The sequence below is a fragment of the Lissotriton helveticus genome, chromosome 11, assembly GCF_964261635.1.
Source record: "Lissotriton helveticus chromosome 11, aLisHel1.1, whole genome shotgun sequence".
In the NCBI taxonomy this organism is placed as follows: domain Eukaryota; kingdom Metazoa; phylum Chordata; class Amphibia; order Caudata; family Salamandridae; genus Lissotriton; species Lissotriton helveticus.
This window is the reverse complement of record NC_136072.1, coordinates 1,090,705,759-1,090,723,236: the sequence shown is the minus strand read 5'-3', so window position 1 is coordinate 1,090,723,236 and position 17,478 is coordinate 1,090,705,759. Positions and strand designations below refer to the sequence as shown.

Below are 17,478 nucleotides of genomic sequence, written 5' to 3'. Positions count from 1 at the left end.
CCAGACACTTATACATCCACTCATTCTTCAATATGTAAGACATATTTTAACTTTACAGAAACATACAGTCACTGGATGTTGTCATCAGTGATGTCATCAGTGATGTCATTTGAGATGTCATCAGTGATGTCATCAGTGATGTCACTGACCATGTCATGAATGATGTAATATGTGACATGATCAGCAGTGGATTGCGGGTGCGCAATATATAGTTAGTGCAACTAACTATATATGGAATTTCAATGGTTTTGTGTGAGTAAAATAAGGTTTTTTAAATGCTAATTCCTAACTATATATGATCTATAACCTATGGTTTTTTCAGTGAATATATATATACATACATATATATATATATATATATATATATATATAGATATATATATATATATATATATATATATAGATATAGATATATTACTTCGACTCTCCTGGTTTCCACATTTGTTCACAGAAGTCACGGCACCACAGCAGCAGTAAGTTTAGAATTATTTATTCTTTAAAACACCATGTGCATTAGCAACAGGACGGCCTACGCATTTCGACTATACTTAGTCTTCAACTCGGTATATATATTACCTACTGGCGATAGCCAGTAGGTATATATAATTAGGATTGTTTTCCATAGGGAAATCGCAACATTCTATTGGGAATAACTTTGGCGCCGGTTGAGGAATCTTCCTGAAAGTTTCCTCAACTTTGCCTTGCGGCGCTCCGCTCCTTCCCTGAAAGTTTGGGGGGATTCGTCAAGCGGGCCGAGATAAAAGGGGGGTCTCAAAACGTGTTTTCCCCATGTTAATTTCCATAGGGCGGTTGGACTCACTTTTAGCCCGAACGGCTGAATGGTTTTCCACCAAACTTGGCAAAATTGTAGGGACTGGTAGCCCGATGTGCCTTTGCTATGTCTCAAGATATGTGCTCCAGTGGTTTTTATGAAAATTAACTTTGAAAAAATATATATTGGGCTACATTGGGCTATATATATGTTAGAGCCCAAATGTAGCCCAAAGATGGCCACCAGAGACAAAAAAAAACAAATGTAGCCCAAATATTAGCCAGATGTAGCCCAACTATAGCCCAATGACAGAATGTCCCAGAGTGTTCTAAAGAACAACTAGAGCGCTAACAGTCTTACTTATGACAAAAGTATGGCACACCTGAAGTCATCTTGATTGGAATAAAGTGTTAACACTTAAAACATTTAATTTGCAAAGGAACAAAATGAGGGGGTTCATTTTGCCATAGAAATTATGATTAGTGCTGAAGAAAGAAAAATTAGGGCACATTTTGAGTGACTTCTCAAATCCTCTTATATTTCATTAAAAAAATTCTGATATGCAGTCTCCCAAGATGGCCACCAGAGACAAAAGAGCCCAAATGTAGCCCAAATATCAGCCAGATGTAGCCCAACTATAGCCCAATGACAGAATGTCCCAGAGTGTTCTAAAGAACAACTAGAACGCTAACAGTCTTACTTATGACAAAAGTATGGCACACCTGTAGTCATCTTGATTGGAATAAAGTGGTAACACTTAATACATTTAATTTGAAAAGGAACAAAATGAGGGGTTTCATTTTGCCATAGAAATTTTATATATATAAATATATATATATATTCATTGAAAAAAACATAGGTTACACACCAGTTATAGTTAGGAATTAGCATTTAAAAAACCTTTGAAATTCACTGAAAAAACCAAAGGTTTCACACCAGTTATAGTTAGCTGGAAATGTACTCGCATAAAACCATTGAAATTCCCACGTTATAGTTAGTTGGACTCACTATAACTTGCACGTCTGCAATGCACTGCTGATGACGTCACATATTACATCACTCATGCATATATTTAAATATTTAAACCTTACTCGCTAATATATGTATTCACTAAGATACACTTAAGCCAGTTAACCAATCAATTTTATATAGTTAGGAATTAGCATTTAAAAAAACCTTTGAAATTCACTGAAAAAAACATAGGTTTCAGGCCTTATATACTTAGGAATTAGCATTTAAAAAACCTTTGAAATTCACTGAAAAAACCATAGGTTTCAGGCCTTATATAGTTAGGAATTAGCATTTAAAAAAACCTTTGAAATTCACTGAAAAAACCATAGGTTTCAGGCCTTATATAGTTAGGAATCAGCATTTAAAAAACCTTTGAAATTCACTGAAAAAACCATAGGTTTCAGGCCTTATATAGTTAGGAATTAGCATTTAAAAAAACCTTTGAAATTCACTCAAAAAACTATACGTTTTAGTGGTGTTATAGTTAGCTGGACATTTTACTCATACAAAACCAATGAAATTGCTCCTATATAGTTAGTTGTACTAACTATATTTCGCGCACCCGCAATCTACTGCTGATGAGGTCACATATTAGATCATTCATGACATGGTCAGTGACATCACTGATGACATCTCAAATGACATCACTGATGACATCACTGATGACATCATCCACGTGACAATCACATACACCTTTTCATACACTATTACAATTTTTCATCACTGTTTGTAAAATACAGAGTATCATATTTAAATGCATTGTCACAGCAATACAAGTATCTAAAAATCCACTAAGTGATTCATAGATGTATACACACATCTAATCACTTACCTATGGATTCACTCATACATGCGGTCAATGAACAATAGAACACTATCAAAAATACTTATACATCTATATCGACATTAAACAGCACGCATCCTATTCACATATGAAGTCATCCTACTCACTTATGCAAACAATGGATCATACTTACATATACTTAGCAAAACACTTATACAAACACCACTTCTTCTATTCATTTAGATAGTAAGTCATACTTAGTGAATTATAAAATCATTATTACAAGTATACAGTTATCCATACAGTCACTCACACAATCATTGTGTCTTATGTATACTTATTTATATACAACAACTGACACATACACTGCCTTTTATTTTTCTAGTTTGTTGGACCTGTACCTTTGAGAAATATATTTGCTCATCACCACACCCATAAGGAGATTCCCTCACCCAAACTGTTAGAACATGTAGTTTTAACTTCATATATCTACTGAATCAACTATTCACACATCTTTGGACAGTCACACCCCCCCTCCCCCCCCCCACCGAACCACACACACTTTCACACTCCCATACAAATACTCAGTTAACTAATCAATAACTAATATAGACTTTCACATAGCTAGTAACCAACTGTAGAATCAGTTTACACAACAACTGACAAAGTGATACAGATATTCACACAGTTTAGTCACTATCCACTATATTTAGTGAGACATTATAAATTGGTCAAGTAAACAGTCAATTACACTGCTGCTAAATCCTCCATCCAAATATTTATTTATATATATCCACTCATTCTTCAATGTAAATTGCTATATATATAATGCATATTTAAATAACGAAGCAAACCACATTCACTGGATGATGTCATCAGTGATGTCATTTGAGAGGTCATCAGTGATGTCACTGACCAGGTCATGAATGATCTAATATGTGACATCATCAGCAGTGGATTGCGGGTGCGCGAAATATAGTTAGTACAACTAACTATATAGGAGCAATTTCATTGGTTTTGTATGAGTAAAATGTCCAGCTAACTATAACACCACTAAAACTTAGTTTTTTGAGTGAATATATATATATATATATATATATATATATATATATATATATATATATATATATATATATATATATATATATATATATATATATATAGTGAAGCACAACTCTCAAACCCCACCATCTTGCAGAGGGGGAGACCCAGCCAAACAGAGTGAGGCATACCCCCCTCCCACTGGAGGGTGGCATAATAGTGGGTGTACTCACCCAAAGGAAGGGTCCCATTGGTCCCGATCTTTACCTACCTGTAACACCCCTTAAAACTAGTATTAAGGGGAAGCCCTGGACCTTGCCTCCTCAGACAGAAATTGACAAGAAGAGAAGGAGGACCGAAGAACCCGTGCTGAACTAAGAAGAGGAGGAGGAGGAGGAGAACGCCCACTGACTTGACCCCAGCACTACCTGCCTGTCCCCACCTCAAACCTGCTCCAGTGAAATCCCTGTGTGTCCTGCACCAAGCAACCTCAAGAACCCGGAGGACCTGCCCTGCCTTCCAAGTCAAAGACTTTGTTACCCATAAGCACCGGATTTGCTCACCAACAGACTCTGGCCCCAGTCAAAACAGTGAGTCTGCACCACTATGCACCAGACGCCTACAGTCAGAGTTTGAGTGGCCCAACACCACGAGGATGTCTCCCCGGTGATCCTGGCTTAAGATCTGGTGATCTCTAACCTGCCTCGAATCTCTAAGCAGAGCCTGCAGCCTCTTTCTGGAGGATCCCCCCTCCCCTTACCTCGACCAGAGCTGGTAAGAAAAACCCGCCACCTTAAGACACCTCTGCACCCGGCGTCCCACGGCCTTCGGAGGCCCAACCGACGGTGTCCCAACATCCCCAGGCATCCCAACTTACCTCTCCAACCGATGGTCACTTCCAAAAGATCTTTGTTCCTGAGCCTGCAGTCTTTCTTGCAACTGGACAGTCGCCACTGAAAACAGGGCACCCAACGCCAAACCTTCTCCCAGCCGCCCCAGCGCCGCTGCGGGTGTACATTGGGTCTTAACTTGTATCCCGCTTTCCCTGAGCCAAACACCAGGAGCTTTGCACCCACAACCTCATGGCCTACTCGTGAGTAGTCACCGAGCAGAGGCCCCATATCTGCCATTGGATAAAACTGGGCCTCAGCACTCTGGACCCGGCCGCCCTAGTGCAGCTGAGAGGGCTTTAAGATTGCATCCTTGACCCTGGAGGAACCCTGGTCCTACCCCCAGAATACCAACTCCCACAACCGAGTACTTACATGTTAACCGATAACCATATTTTCCCCACAGGAATTCACTGACTGTTTGTCCTTGAACATTGTGGAGTTGATTTTGTATGAGAACTTGAAAAACTGCAAATAATTGAAAACGGCTTTACTTACATTTTTTCTAGGAAATGTCCCAGTGTGATACCTAGGTAGATCACACGGAGTACAAAAAGTAATCCATAAAGTAATCTGAGAAGTAATCAAAAGTAATCCAATAGTAATCTTGAAGATGGGGGACCCAGCCAAACAGAGTAAGGCATATGACCCTCCCACTGGAGGGTGGCATGATAGGGGGTGTACCCACACCAAGGAAGGGACCCATTGGTCCCAACCTTTAACACACCTGTAACACGCCTAAATGTAGTATTTAGGGGCATCCCTAAACCTTGCCTCCTTAGACCAGCAACGACAAGAAGAAAAGAAGAAGAAGGACCGAACAGCCGTGCCGAAGCTAAGAGGAGGACGCTCACTGACTTGGCCCCAGCCCTACCAGCCTGTCACCACATCAAACCTGCGGAAGCAAAACTCTGGTGTGTCCTGCAGCCAGCAACCTCAAGAACCCAGAGGTCCTACCGTGCCTTAAAAAGAAAAGACCTGGTCTCCTGTGAACACCAGATTTATCAACCCACAGACTCCAGCTCCGGCTAAATCTGCACCACTCTGCACCCGTCCCCAACGGCCTGAGTTTGAGTGGCCCAACACCACAAGGAGATCTCCCCTGGTCTGGTAATCTCTGGGGAGCCCGTTGTTGTAGCAGCGAGAGGGGGGACTGCTAACCCCAGCATTACCTGCGGCCCGAGAGCCACCAACATGACCTGTTGCCCGTGCCCGGAGGCACTCAAAAGGGGCCAGGGCCTCCTGCAGCGCGGGAGCTCGTTGTTGTGGCGAGAGGTGGGAATGCAAACCCCAGCATTGTCCGAGTGCTGCCAACATGACCCCTTCTTCGACCGTCCGTGGCCGGGCTGAGCCTACTCTCTTGGCTGGCTACTCTGTGAAGTGGAGGCAGAGTATACGACATAGCATCTGCCTTTACGGCTTAGGAACTACTAGCCAAACGCCACGAGACAGTTGAAGTTCGGGAAGACGCAGCAGTGTGGTGAGCACTCGTTTAATTGCTCTAATTGTGAATGACCTTTGCTCAGGCCCCATAGGATCAGTAGGAAGCATCTGTATTTATCTATTATAGGGTAAAGAAAAGCTGCTAACACCGACCATCTGACAACAAAAGAGCTACTATTGATTCGTTTTTAGCAAATGCAGTGGGGGCCATTACTAAGCAGAGTGATAAAGCGGAGAGGATACCATCCATGGGCTCGACCGGTCCCCTAGCGCCTAAAGTTTCACATGTTGACTTAACAGAAGTAATTACCACGAGCCCTCAGATTGTTATTACCGATAGTCCGCAGGCTGCTGTCATAGGGGCTGTGGCACTAGGGGTAGGTGAGCAATGTGTTAGTGCTCTTTCAGTGGGCTCCTCAGGGGAGGGCTGTGGGGTACACCCAGCTGACAATAAGTGTATGGGGTCTGAGGCCTCATCGGTACCGAGTAGACTGAATAAGACTGCTCCTTCACAGGAAATGCCCCCAAAATATGGAACTCCATCCCCCCCGCACATCAGAACCATACCGTCCTATGCGGAATTCAAGAGCCAACTCAAATCCTTGTTCCTTATCCGTTCCCTAGGTCGTGGGTAACTAGGATCAGCAAGCATCCCCAGAACTATGTGGTATCTCTGTATCCTATTACCAAGAAGTCCTGCTGTCCGAACTTTTCCTCCTTCCAAATTATCTTTCGTTGATTGCCTTTACTTGTTACGTGTCTTGTTGTTCACCTTTTCATTCCCTTTACTGTAAAGCGCTCTGCTACCTTCGGGTCTTGTTAGCGCTATAGAAAACTTCTAAATAAAAATAAAAATAAGGCAAAGAAGAGAAAAGAGCCCTCACCAGCCATTAGCCTGACAGACATGGGGGAATTTTGGAATACTTTGAGGGAAATAGTTACGAATCTGAGTTTTATCAGACTCCAAAGAAACGTTTGGGAAAGTGGAAGTTATGTTGAATACAATTTCTAAAGTACCTCCCAACCAGTGCCCAGTCACCGGTAGTAGGTTCTAGCTTGTTGGGGCAAAATAAGCCAGAAAGTCAAACATTAAATTATAAAAGACCACAGGGGACTAGGCCCGGAGTCATGGTATTGATCAGAATAACGCGGCTGGTAGTAGGCCTAATTCTTAAACACTTGGTTTAGAGAGACGAGTTGGGGGTGGCAGGGACCAACATTCTTCCCTGCGCGGGTAATAGGAAGTGAGGGCTAGGTCCAAGAACACAAACAGAGCAGGCCTCCCAGTAATCATTTTGCCTTCGGCTTGTTGCCCTCATATTGTGGTTCTGGTTGTTGTTCAAAGCTAGGAAGTAGGCATTGAGGGATCCGCAGTCAATCTGATTAATAAAGTATCACATTGGTTGGGAAAACATAGCAGATTCAACGTAATGGATCATCCACACATTCCGAGGGCAAGAAGGGTCTCATGGATTGGGCAATCCAAAAAAACCTTTAAGGGCAATGCCATGATTGTCATCTTTGGATTCCCAAAATTGGCACATAATATTTTAAGTCACTCGGCTGAGTTCCCATTTTATGCATCAGAAATTATACCACTCCTACTAGGTTTTTTCTACAGACCAAGTCCTACGGCCGCAGTAAATAATAATGCCCTCGAGCGGGAGGGGGCTGCCCATATTTGGGAGAGAATGGAGTTGTCACTGAATACTTCCGCCCCCCCTTTCGGATCTTAACAACCTGGATTGACAGGTTTTGGGAAGCGAACACAGCAGAGTACAGGAAACAGCGACTAACTCCCAAATGCAAGCTGTTCGGCTTAGTGAGTATTGGCAGAGAGAGAATGTTTCCCACTCCCCAGATTATCCTAGACAGGACTGCCAGACAGGTAACCAGGGGAACGAGATAATATCAGCTATTTTACCCAGAATCCAAGGGGTGGGAGAGGTCAATTTGATCATCTGGAATGTGGCAGGACTAGCTTCAAAATTTGAAGATGACATTTGAATTTTTACTTCTTATAAGATCATTTGCCTGCAGGAGACCTGGGAGGTGAAAAATAAATTCTTCCTAGAAGGTTACAAATCTTTCTTCCTCCCAGGGAAAGGCTCGATCTGTGGACGAGCTAAAGGTGGCCTAATTATATTTAGTGCTCTAGAGCTTTGTGGGTGTGTGAAATAATTGCTGTGGAATTCTGCTGTGGCACAAGGTTTGGAACTCGTGTTGGGGAGAACGTTACGGTTCACGATAGTTAATTTTTAGAATGCTACAAAATTGGTCTCCTTGAACAGCTACAGGGGGAGGATCTACCACAGGGTAACCTTTTTCTGTTAGGCGATTTTAATGGTCATTTGTGTGCAGACATCAGACAAAGCACGAGGGCCTCTCCTATATGTCCGGTAGCAGAAAACTGTCATATGGAGCATTCCATAGATGATCACGATCCGAATGCTCTTTTAAATACTAATGATCTAATGTTTACCTTACAAGTTGCAGTAAAGGCCCTCTCTACCCTCCTACTTATAAAGGAAGGGGCTGTACTACCAACAATTGATTTTATTTTTGTCTCATCCTCATTGGGCCCTACCATATCGTACTTCAGGACTCTAGACAGTCCGTACAGTAATCATAACCCTCTGACTCTGGGGCTGTGGTTACAGGGCCCCAAATTTGTACAGGGTAGTAGGATGGTGGGGACAATTCTGCCAAGTGATCAGGGGAGGTGTCTGAGATGGCCACAGGTCGACATCAATGCTTTTAATTTTTCCCTTTTCAAAGAGAGGCTACAGGAGATCCAGAAGCGTTTAGATATATCACCCTCAGAGGAAGATGTAATTAGTGCCTTTGAGGCCATTGCAAAGTCAGTGGCTGCACTCTTAACTGCCCCGGCGGCCACTCCTCATTCGGATAATCTAAGGGGGTTTGACAGTGGGCGTTCTCAGGCATTGAGGGAACTTAAAATGGCTTTAAAAAGATCCCTCGTAATAGATCTTTGGTAAGCACTTGCTGTAATAATTACAATCAAGAATTTGCAATGCAATAGGTCTCGCATTTACGCGACCGCATGGAAAATAATTGGAATCACGACAACGGGAGGGCGGGCGGGGGAGGGGGAGGGAGAGAAGGCACCGACAACGGGGAGGGAGCGCAGCAGTATTTTTAAGGCACGGACACAGAGGGTGTGGGTGGGGGAAGAAGGCATTGACAACTGGAGGGAGGGCAGGGAGGAGAATGCACGAACAACGGGAGGGAGGGCAGGGGAAGAAGGCAGCAAAGCACGTTGTGCATGCAGAAGGAGAACCTCTAACAAAAATAGTGCTCACAGTCTAAATACCACTACCGTGCAACTCTCGATGTAAAGGGGCCAGTTGACATGGAAGGTGACGCATGAAGTGGAGGCGTTACTAAGGAGGGAGGAAATGGGCCTATTGACGAATCAGAAGCCAGCATTTAGGACAATGACAACCCAATCGCAAATATGGGTGGAGAATGGGCGGGGCTTATATTAACCTACTCCTCTACAATAAGCCTTGCAGAGCAGCACATGCACGCTGGCTCTAGGATCGACCTAAAAAGCACTCAAGGAACATAGGTCTTCATTACAAAAACAGGCTTGGAAGGAACTAGTGCAGGCCAGTGAACTAAAAGATAGTTCCCATATTCTGGAAAGTTATCAATAGACCTTGTTTCTCAGAACCTGACAAACCGTCCACGTGGCATCATATTACACAGGACCAGTGGAAGAATCACTTCCAGGAGGTTTACAATCATGGGGATGGAGATCATCATAATAAGCATTAGTAGCTCCTCCCATGCGACTCAGATTAATTTTCATCTAGATGAGGTTAAAATTGGTATAGAGGGACTGACTAAGAATTAGGCCCCGGGCCAAGATGGGATTCCCCCGGACTTGTTCCGAAGTAATATAGACATGCGAGCCCTGATTTTGACTACAGTTTTTAAAGCAGCAGTGTTATCTGATATGCACCAGTCTTGGGTCCAATGCTATTATCGTCCCTATCTATAAGAAGGGAGACCGGGATAATCCTCATTGTTACTGACCCATATTCCTGTTTGATTCTACTGTTAAGGTTATGGGGCGGGTCTTACTAAACAGGTTAATGGAGTGGGCAGATAAAAAACAAATCATCTCGGAGGTCCAATATGGATTCCGAAAAGGCAATTTTTTTTTTAAATTGTTTTTTTTTAGACAAGAGTACATGGTCTGTGGCAATTTTAGCGTTTTATATATAGAAAAATGTTTTTATTTCCTTAATGGATTTGATGTTGTTTTAATGTATTGTATCTTTTATGGCTGGGTTTACTGCCAAATAAAGATGGTTTAATAATAATAATGGTGATCCCTGACCTGCCTCGAATCTCCCAGGGAAGCTTGCTCCCACAACTCAGTGGCCTGCTTGTAAGCAGCCACCAACCGGATGCCCCCTATTCCCCATTGAATAACATTGGGCCTCAGCACTCTGCACCCGTTTGCTCTAGTGCCGCTGAGGGTGTAACGACAAAATCGATTTGCTGCAGAAGCGGAAGAACCTGTTGAAGCGTTACCATATGGAAATGTAAACCCCTGAACCTTGGTACTGAAATGGAAGGGGTTCTATAGCTCCCTTTTCTAAGAGAGATTGCACCTCATTTGAGTAACTACAAATGGTCAGACCAGTTTGTGTACTCGAGGTGGAATGTTTGGTGGATTGGAGATGAGCTCAAGGCAATAACCATGTCGGATAAGGTCGAACACCCAGTTTATCGGTTGGTATACATTGCCAAATGAGGAGAAACTGTTGAAGGCTTGCCCCGACTGATTTTAAATGATCGAGAGGGAAGTGTGGGCAATAAACTGTTTGTTAGAGGAAGGGATGTTAAGTGGTGTGGCGCCTTAACCCCTGTCTTTGGAATGGTTTCCTCTACATCCTCCATTGTAGACACCTCTATAGGAAAATGATTGGTTGTTGCCTTTATAAGAGAAAGCATTTGGGTCCGAGGATGGTGTTTTGGAGCCTGCTCTGTAAAATGAGCAGCAAAAGGAGCCAATTGGATGGGGACTGGAGCGGTCCCATGGACTTCGCCACTTTGGTGTCATTTTTCATCTTTTCTAAGGACTGGTCGACTACAGGAGCAAACAGGTGTTCCTTGTCAAAGGGGGTGTTAAAAACAGACTGTTGAACTTCAGGCTTAACCTCTGAGATCCTAAGCCATGCATGCCATCCGAGGAGAATGCTGGTATTGATCTCTCTAGCTGCGGTGTCAGCTGCTTACCAAGCACATCTGATTGAGGAAGTAGAGATGAGTTTTCCCTCTTCAACTAACTGCTGTGCCTTAGTTTTGTGTTTGTCTGGGGGATATTGGAGCAGTTGCTCCATCTCATCCCCAGTGTGCCCTGTCATATCTAGCTAGTAGGCCCTGTGTGTTTGCAATGCTCCAGTGGTTTGCGGCTTGAACAGCCACTCGTTTTCCTGAGGCATCTATAAGTTTTGATTCCTTATCTGGGGAGGTTCATCCCCAGAGGTCTGAGAGTTAGCTCTTTTGCGAGCATTGGACCCTGCTAGGGAGTCAAGAGGTATTTGTCCTTTGATAAACACAGTATCTGATAGTGAGGGTTTATATTTTAATCTACTCTTGGAGTTAAAGTACGTGCTCGGACAGGATCTTTAAAGATATCATCTGCATGCCTCATCATGCCCTTCAGCATAGGAAGTGTTTGATTTGACCTGTGTGTCGACTCAAGTGTTTCAAATAAAAAGTCCTCCTCAAATTTCTCTTCATGTAAAGCCACCCCATGATACTCTGCTGCTTTATCAATGAGCTGTTGGTAAGCCATATTATCGTTTAGTGGTGATGGCTTTGAAAGGTAAAGATCTGGGTCATTTTCTACTGGAGAGTCAATGGTGTTATCATTCCATGGGTCTACAGGCAAATGAGTATCATCACCACCATGATCCCCGTCTGGATCTGTATGTGGAGATCTCTGAGGTGTTAGGTGTAAGGGATCTTCAATTAGTAACTGTGGAGAAGATGGTGGAGGCAGAGAGGGTTGCGGGGCAGGATAAACCGGGCTGGTAGCCATGTCCTTCTTCTTCAGAGGAATCTTGTTGACCGTGTCCGCTGAAAAAAGTGTTTTAGCAGAAATATCAGGATGAATAGAAATATTTTTCGGTATAGGATCCAATTTGGCCTTAACATCTAAAATTGGTCTGGAGGCTCGAAGACACTGTCCTTCGATTTCGGCATCGAAATCGACTTCTCTTTGGCAGTAGAAGGTTTCGGCTCCGTAGCGTGTTTATTTCGAAGCCGAGGGTTTCGGCTATGAAGCATGTTTTTGTTTCGGAGCCGAGGGTTTCGGCTCCGAACTAGATTTGTCCTTGGAGCCTGATGGTTTTAGATATGAAGGTCATTTCAGTCAACTCGGTCCCGAGCTGGAAGGTTGACGGTTTGTGTCGGTGCCGAGCCCACAGGTGGAGTGTCAGAAACTTTGCCTCAGTGCCGACATTAGCCAGAAGGCAGAGGTGGTGCCGGAGTCTTATGTGTTTTGGAAGAGGATTAGGGGACAAGGGGTCTCCGGTACTCACAGCACCTTGTCCCAGAGGCACATCTTCGGAATCCAGATCGATCTCAAGCTCTGAATCGGATTCTGGAACGGAGAAGGCCTTTTCTTCTGCGGTGGACACTTTGATCTCCTCTTGCTCGGATTCTTCCCCGAGTGTGTAGGATGCTTTGATGTTGCAACTCTCGTTGTCAGGCCCGACGATCATGTAGTCTCTTCTTGGACCGAAACGATTTACAAGCGTTGCAGTCTTCCTCCCTGTGCTCCGTGGAGAGGCACAAGTTACAAACTTGATGTAGGTCGGGGCGAGGGTACTTGGCGCGACACCGAGGACATAATTAGAATGGAGTCCGTTCCATCGGCAGAAGGCCCGACGGTAGCCCACGATGTTTGATCGAGAATGGAGAATTTGTTGAGCGGTTCGATAAGTGGAGAACAGAGAAACGCATACGGAAACAATATTGTAGAGGGTAGAGTGGATTGCGCACCAAGGGGAACCTGAAGAACGGATTTGAACTGGAGCGCAGCATTTCACGTCCGACCCCGATAGTGGAAAAAAACAAACAATGGAGTTGATACCCAAACGCACTTTCACTGAAAGGAGAAGTCACCTTACCTCATATCTGGAAAGCCTTCTTCGGAAAAACAAAAAAAAAAAACATGCAAACATCCGGACCCACAGCTAGATGGCAGGAGTATGCAAAGCAAGGGTATCTACAGCACACATGCCTCGAACATTCTGTTACTGCAGGGTCTAAAATTTTGAAAGTTTCTGCTGTGTTAGGAATGAAAAGAAATCAGACATCCAATTACCATCCTTTTGTGGAATACAGTAACTTGGATACTAACAACTATGATCACATTTTTAGCACTTCATTTTGAATGTACAAATCTTCTGAACAAGGTGCCTTTCTTGAGATATATATATATATATATATATATATATATATATATATATATCCTAGCTTCCGGCCTTTGTACCACCCTCTTATCACCTTCCCTGGTATCTCAATATCAGTCTATTCCTCCCTTTATAATGTGCCTGCTCACCTTAATGGCCTGACCAAAGAAGCCTTTACCAAGCACCTCTCCATGCACAAGGTCGCAGGGCCGGAATATCTGTTGTGAGTAGCTGCTGGAGGAGCGGAGAGACTCTGAGCGGCCAATGTCTCTGCTTGCTGCACTCTGCTCCTTTGGAGAGGATGGCCCTGGGGATTTGCTGATACTGTTACTGCGCCTGAATAAAAGGAGAGGGCAAAAACAGCCATCAGGAAACACAAGCCTCTGCTCTCCGGCCACTTACCTGATGGCTTGCTCTGTTTGAAAAAACTCATTACACAAGTTCTACAACCCTTGGGTTTTGTTTCTCGATATGTCATTCTTCATTGCCTTTTACTTCCCACTCAACTTCCCTCACCCCTTCAAGGCAATTGTCTTGTTCCACACCTGCTTGCAGCTTCATTACCTACTCTTGCTGCCTCGGGTGTCCCCTCTCTCCTCTGTTCAATTTCTTGCCATATTGTTAACCACCTTCTGCCCCTTCACTGTTCCTCTGCCATTAGTGCTCATCTTCTTTGTCCCTTTGCTTTCCACTCGCTCACACCTTCACTTGTCTTTCTATTTACCTTTACTACTTTCTTTTCACCAGAATTAACTTCAATTCAGGTTCTTTATTCTTATTCTCATCCCCTTTTGTTCCTAATTTCACTAATTCGTTAGTTTATCTCTGACCTCCTTTCCTCACTTTGATCTCCCTTTTCATCATCCTGTCACTTGATTCAAAATCCCCTGAGTTGGCTTAACTTCTTACGACTCATATCCCAACTTCTTTATTTGATTTCAGTAGCACCGAACCATTGACCCACTTCTGTAGACTCCTCTCCATTCACCTACTGTAATCCCTCTCAAAATAATATTCCTTCCTGTTGGACCCCTGATTTAATCCTCTTGAACACAGTTACTCCCTTTCCTCTTTAGTGTTCTCTGCCTATTCTTCTCTTTGACCTTTTACTCTGACTCTTGCCCATTCACCATCTGCTTATCCACGACCCTTTTACACACTCATCTTTCACTTGTGGCTTTTGCCCAACTTTGCTATTCCTCACACCTTGCACCAGGAAACTTCTCACTCCCAAACACCAATTAAAGCAGTTTGCATTTTAAACACTGCCACCAGAGTTGTGGCAAGTTCAAGGACTTTCCTGTTACATTAAACTGCAAGGATTTTTTCCGGACAATTCCACCTGGAACAAAAGATTTTTGCACATTTTTTATACCCTATTTTTTCAAAACATTTTTCATCACACTAACACCCTGCCCTTCGTAAAATACTAAATTTGAACAGATTCAGCCTACCTGTCTTTGTTCCCATGCTTTCTTTTACAGTCCCCCACCACTGTGCTTTGCCCCTGCTCCTTATCCACACTCTGCCCTTCTTCACAGCACTTCTCTTACCAGTCATCTTCAACATTATAGAGTTTGCTTTTCCCTAAGTGCCACACATGGTCAAACCATAATGTCTGCAGTCCCATACATTATAATTGCCCCTGCTTGCCGCCTTCTCTCACACCCTTACGTGTGCTGTCTGACCCATCGTCCCTCAAGCTGTATTCCCATATGCCTGGATTAAGGATGTACCGGAGCGAGCGTCGCCGGTGTGTGACATCTTTGCTGTCAGGGCCGGAGATGGTGGGTGAGGAAGGTCTTGATGAAGGCTGTGATGAAGGCCGCAACCCAGCCTCCGGCTGCGTTCGGTTGCGCTGCTGCGACACAGGGTCATGTTCGACCAGCAGCTGCAGTTTCTGTCCAGCACGGTGAAGGAGATCTTGCACCTGAAGAAGAAAGCAGCAGAGATGAGAGCAACACCAGAAGTGCTGAGCACTTGATGGAGGAAGGGTAGTTGGAGTTTCCTTCATAGTCCGAAGAAGAGACAAGGTAAGAGCAATGAAGGAGGTAGGGCACGGCAAGGGAGTGAAGGTGGTGACAGCACTGCGGCAGATGAGAGGCAAGCAGAAAATTATGTTTTACCTGGTAGACACCAGATGGAGGATATTGCTCAGCAAGTAAATCTACAATATGTTTACATTGAAAAATGTAAGAGCAATGCAGTGGAAATACGGATAGTGCGCGAGAAAGATGGGAAGATCCCAGTGACAGCAATTAGGATAGAGCTTGATTAGGGAGAAGAGAGCGGATCTAAAGTCATGCTATGGTAGAGCTGGGGAGGTGTTAGGAGTAGAAAATGAATGGAGGGTTTAAGCACAATGATGCAACGTGAAATGGAGGAGGGGTGACTAGGAGCAGAGGTAAAAACGGCCGGGAAATGGAGGGTGGGCCAGGGAACATTAGAAGTTTGAGGTAAGAGTATTACTTCGGATCAGCAAAAGAGGGAGGTTCTGTGAAAGAAAAAGAAAGTGGTAATAGCACTGTAGGGGAAGGTATGGAGGTCTGGGGTAGTGACACAGAGGAAGCGATGATGGGTGAAGGCTACAACGGTATCACCAGACCAAGTGTAAGAAGGAGGATAGTGTTCTGATATAGTAGGGCTCGGGAATCAAGAGCTGTGGGATAGAGGAAAAGGGGCAATCTCCGGTTACAGCTCGCTACAGTGTAAATACAAGAGAGGAAGAGTTAGCTACAGATGGGATGAGGAACAATCAAGGGCACGAATGGGAAAGGTCAGAGGTCATATTAATAGAAAGTGTTTAGGAGGCAATACAATGCTAGAGAATGGCTTGGTTGAGGATTTGGGGATTATATAATGGAGGTCTAAGGCAAGATATCATTGGGGTTAGGGGTAGATTATTCCACAGACGTGACATGGACGAGAGGGCAGGTTTCAGGACGACAATAGTGAGGCAGAGGTTAGAGTAGAGCTAGGGGTTAGGAAATGAGCCTGAAAACGAGAAGGTGCAGAAATAGCAGAGCTAGATAAGAGCAACAGGAGAAGAGGTAGAACACTTCTGGGGTAGGATTGGAGGTATTGGAGGCAAGGAAAAAGCGAGCCAGATGTAGTAGGAGCACTACTAGGAAACCTCCATGGGCAAAGAAACAGAAAAGGAAGGGAAAGCATAAGGTCCTCGGAAATGTCTATCTTTCAGTAGTTCTTTTGCTTCTTCTGATATACAAGGGCTAATCCTCAGCTGCGTGGCAACAGCAGCTAGCCAATGCACTGCATTACGAGTCGTAGGTTGTGCTGAAGTTGAGGACATCAAAAAACAAGGTGATGGGTGGAATGCTTGAATACATTTCAGCCATTGGCCATCGCTCAGGCTGTATTCCAATCCATCTTTTTTCATGTGCCGAAGTTGAGGGCAGTAAAGAAAGACTGGAGACAGCTTAAGAGCACTTGCTGGAAAAGCTCGTTTCAAAACACAGATGGGAACGAGTGAGTGAGATTGCAGGTCCGAAAGTGCTTCAATGTGCAGGTCACAGCTTGGAAATTAAAGTGCTTCATAGCACTGGATGGCACCGGTGGGAGAGCCTTTCATAGCAAAAGTCTTAAAGTGCTGTAGAGCACACATCAGACAGCACTTTACAGTACAGATCGGAGAAAGCTTGAATCCAAATAGAGCACTTCAGAGCATAGCGGGGAAGAGGGTTTAGGAAGGAAAGGCTGAAGAGTTGTAAAAGCACAACCGCTTTAGAAGAATAAGACAAAGACCACTTTAAACGCACAGCTCAAGAAGTACAAGCTGGAGAGGCTCTAAGGAACAGACTGGGGACAAAAATACCTCTTCCACCGGCAGTGAGCGCACTGGTTCACCATTGATCTCCAGGATATTGTCCCCAGGGTGGATTGAGTTGCGAACATCAGGGTTGATTAGCATTCGGCTCACCCTTGCAGCAATGAAAGAAATGGTAATTGAAACAAGAGGGCTAAACTTCATCAATAGCATTTTTTTAAATCAGGTGCATCATGAAAGGACGTCCTTCCAATTTGAAGCTAGATCAAGTTGCGAGCCTCTTGAAAATCACT

At 44.0% G+C, this 17,478-nt stretch overlaps 1 protein-coding gene across 2 annotated transcripts in view; it reads right to left on the bottom strand.

Moving 5' to 3' along the window:
• The window catches only part of LIMK2 (LIM domain kinase 2), a 313,781-nt gene that overhangs the window by 96,910 nt on the left and 199,393 nt on the right, over positions 1-17,478 (bottom strand). For both annotated transcript variants that reach the window (XM_078667709.1, XM_078667710.1), the window contains 3 exons: positions 17,234-17,339; positions 15,138-15,331; positions 13,551-13,737 (listed from right to left, as the gene is read on the bottom strand). In XM_078667709.1, coding sequence (XP_078523835.1) covers positions 13,551-13,737; positions 15,138-15,331; positions 17,234-17,339 — 487 coding nt within the window. The remainder of the gene's footprint in view (positions 1-13,550; positions 13,738-15,137; positions 15,332-17,233; positions 17,340-17,478) is intronic.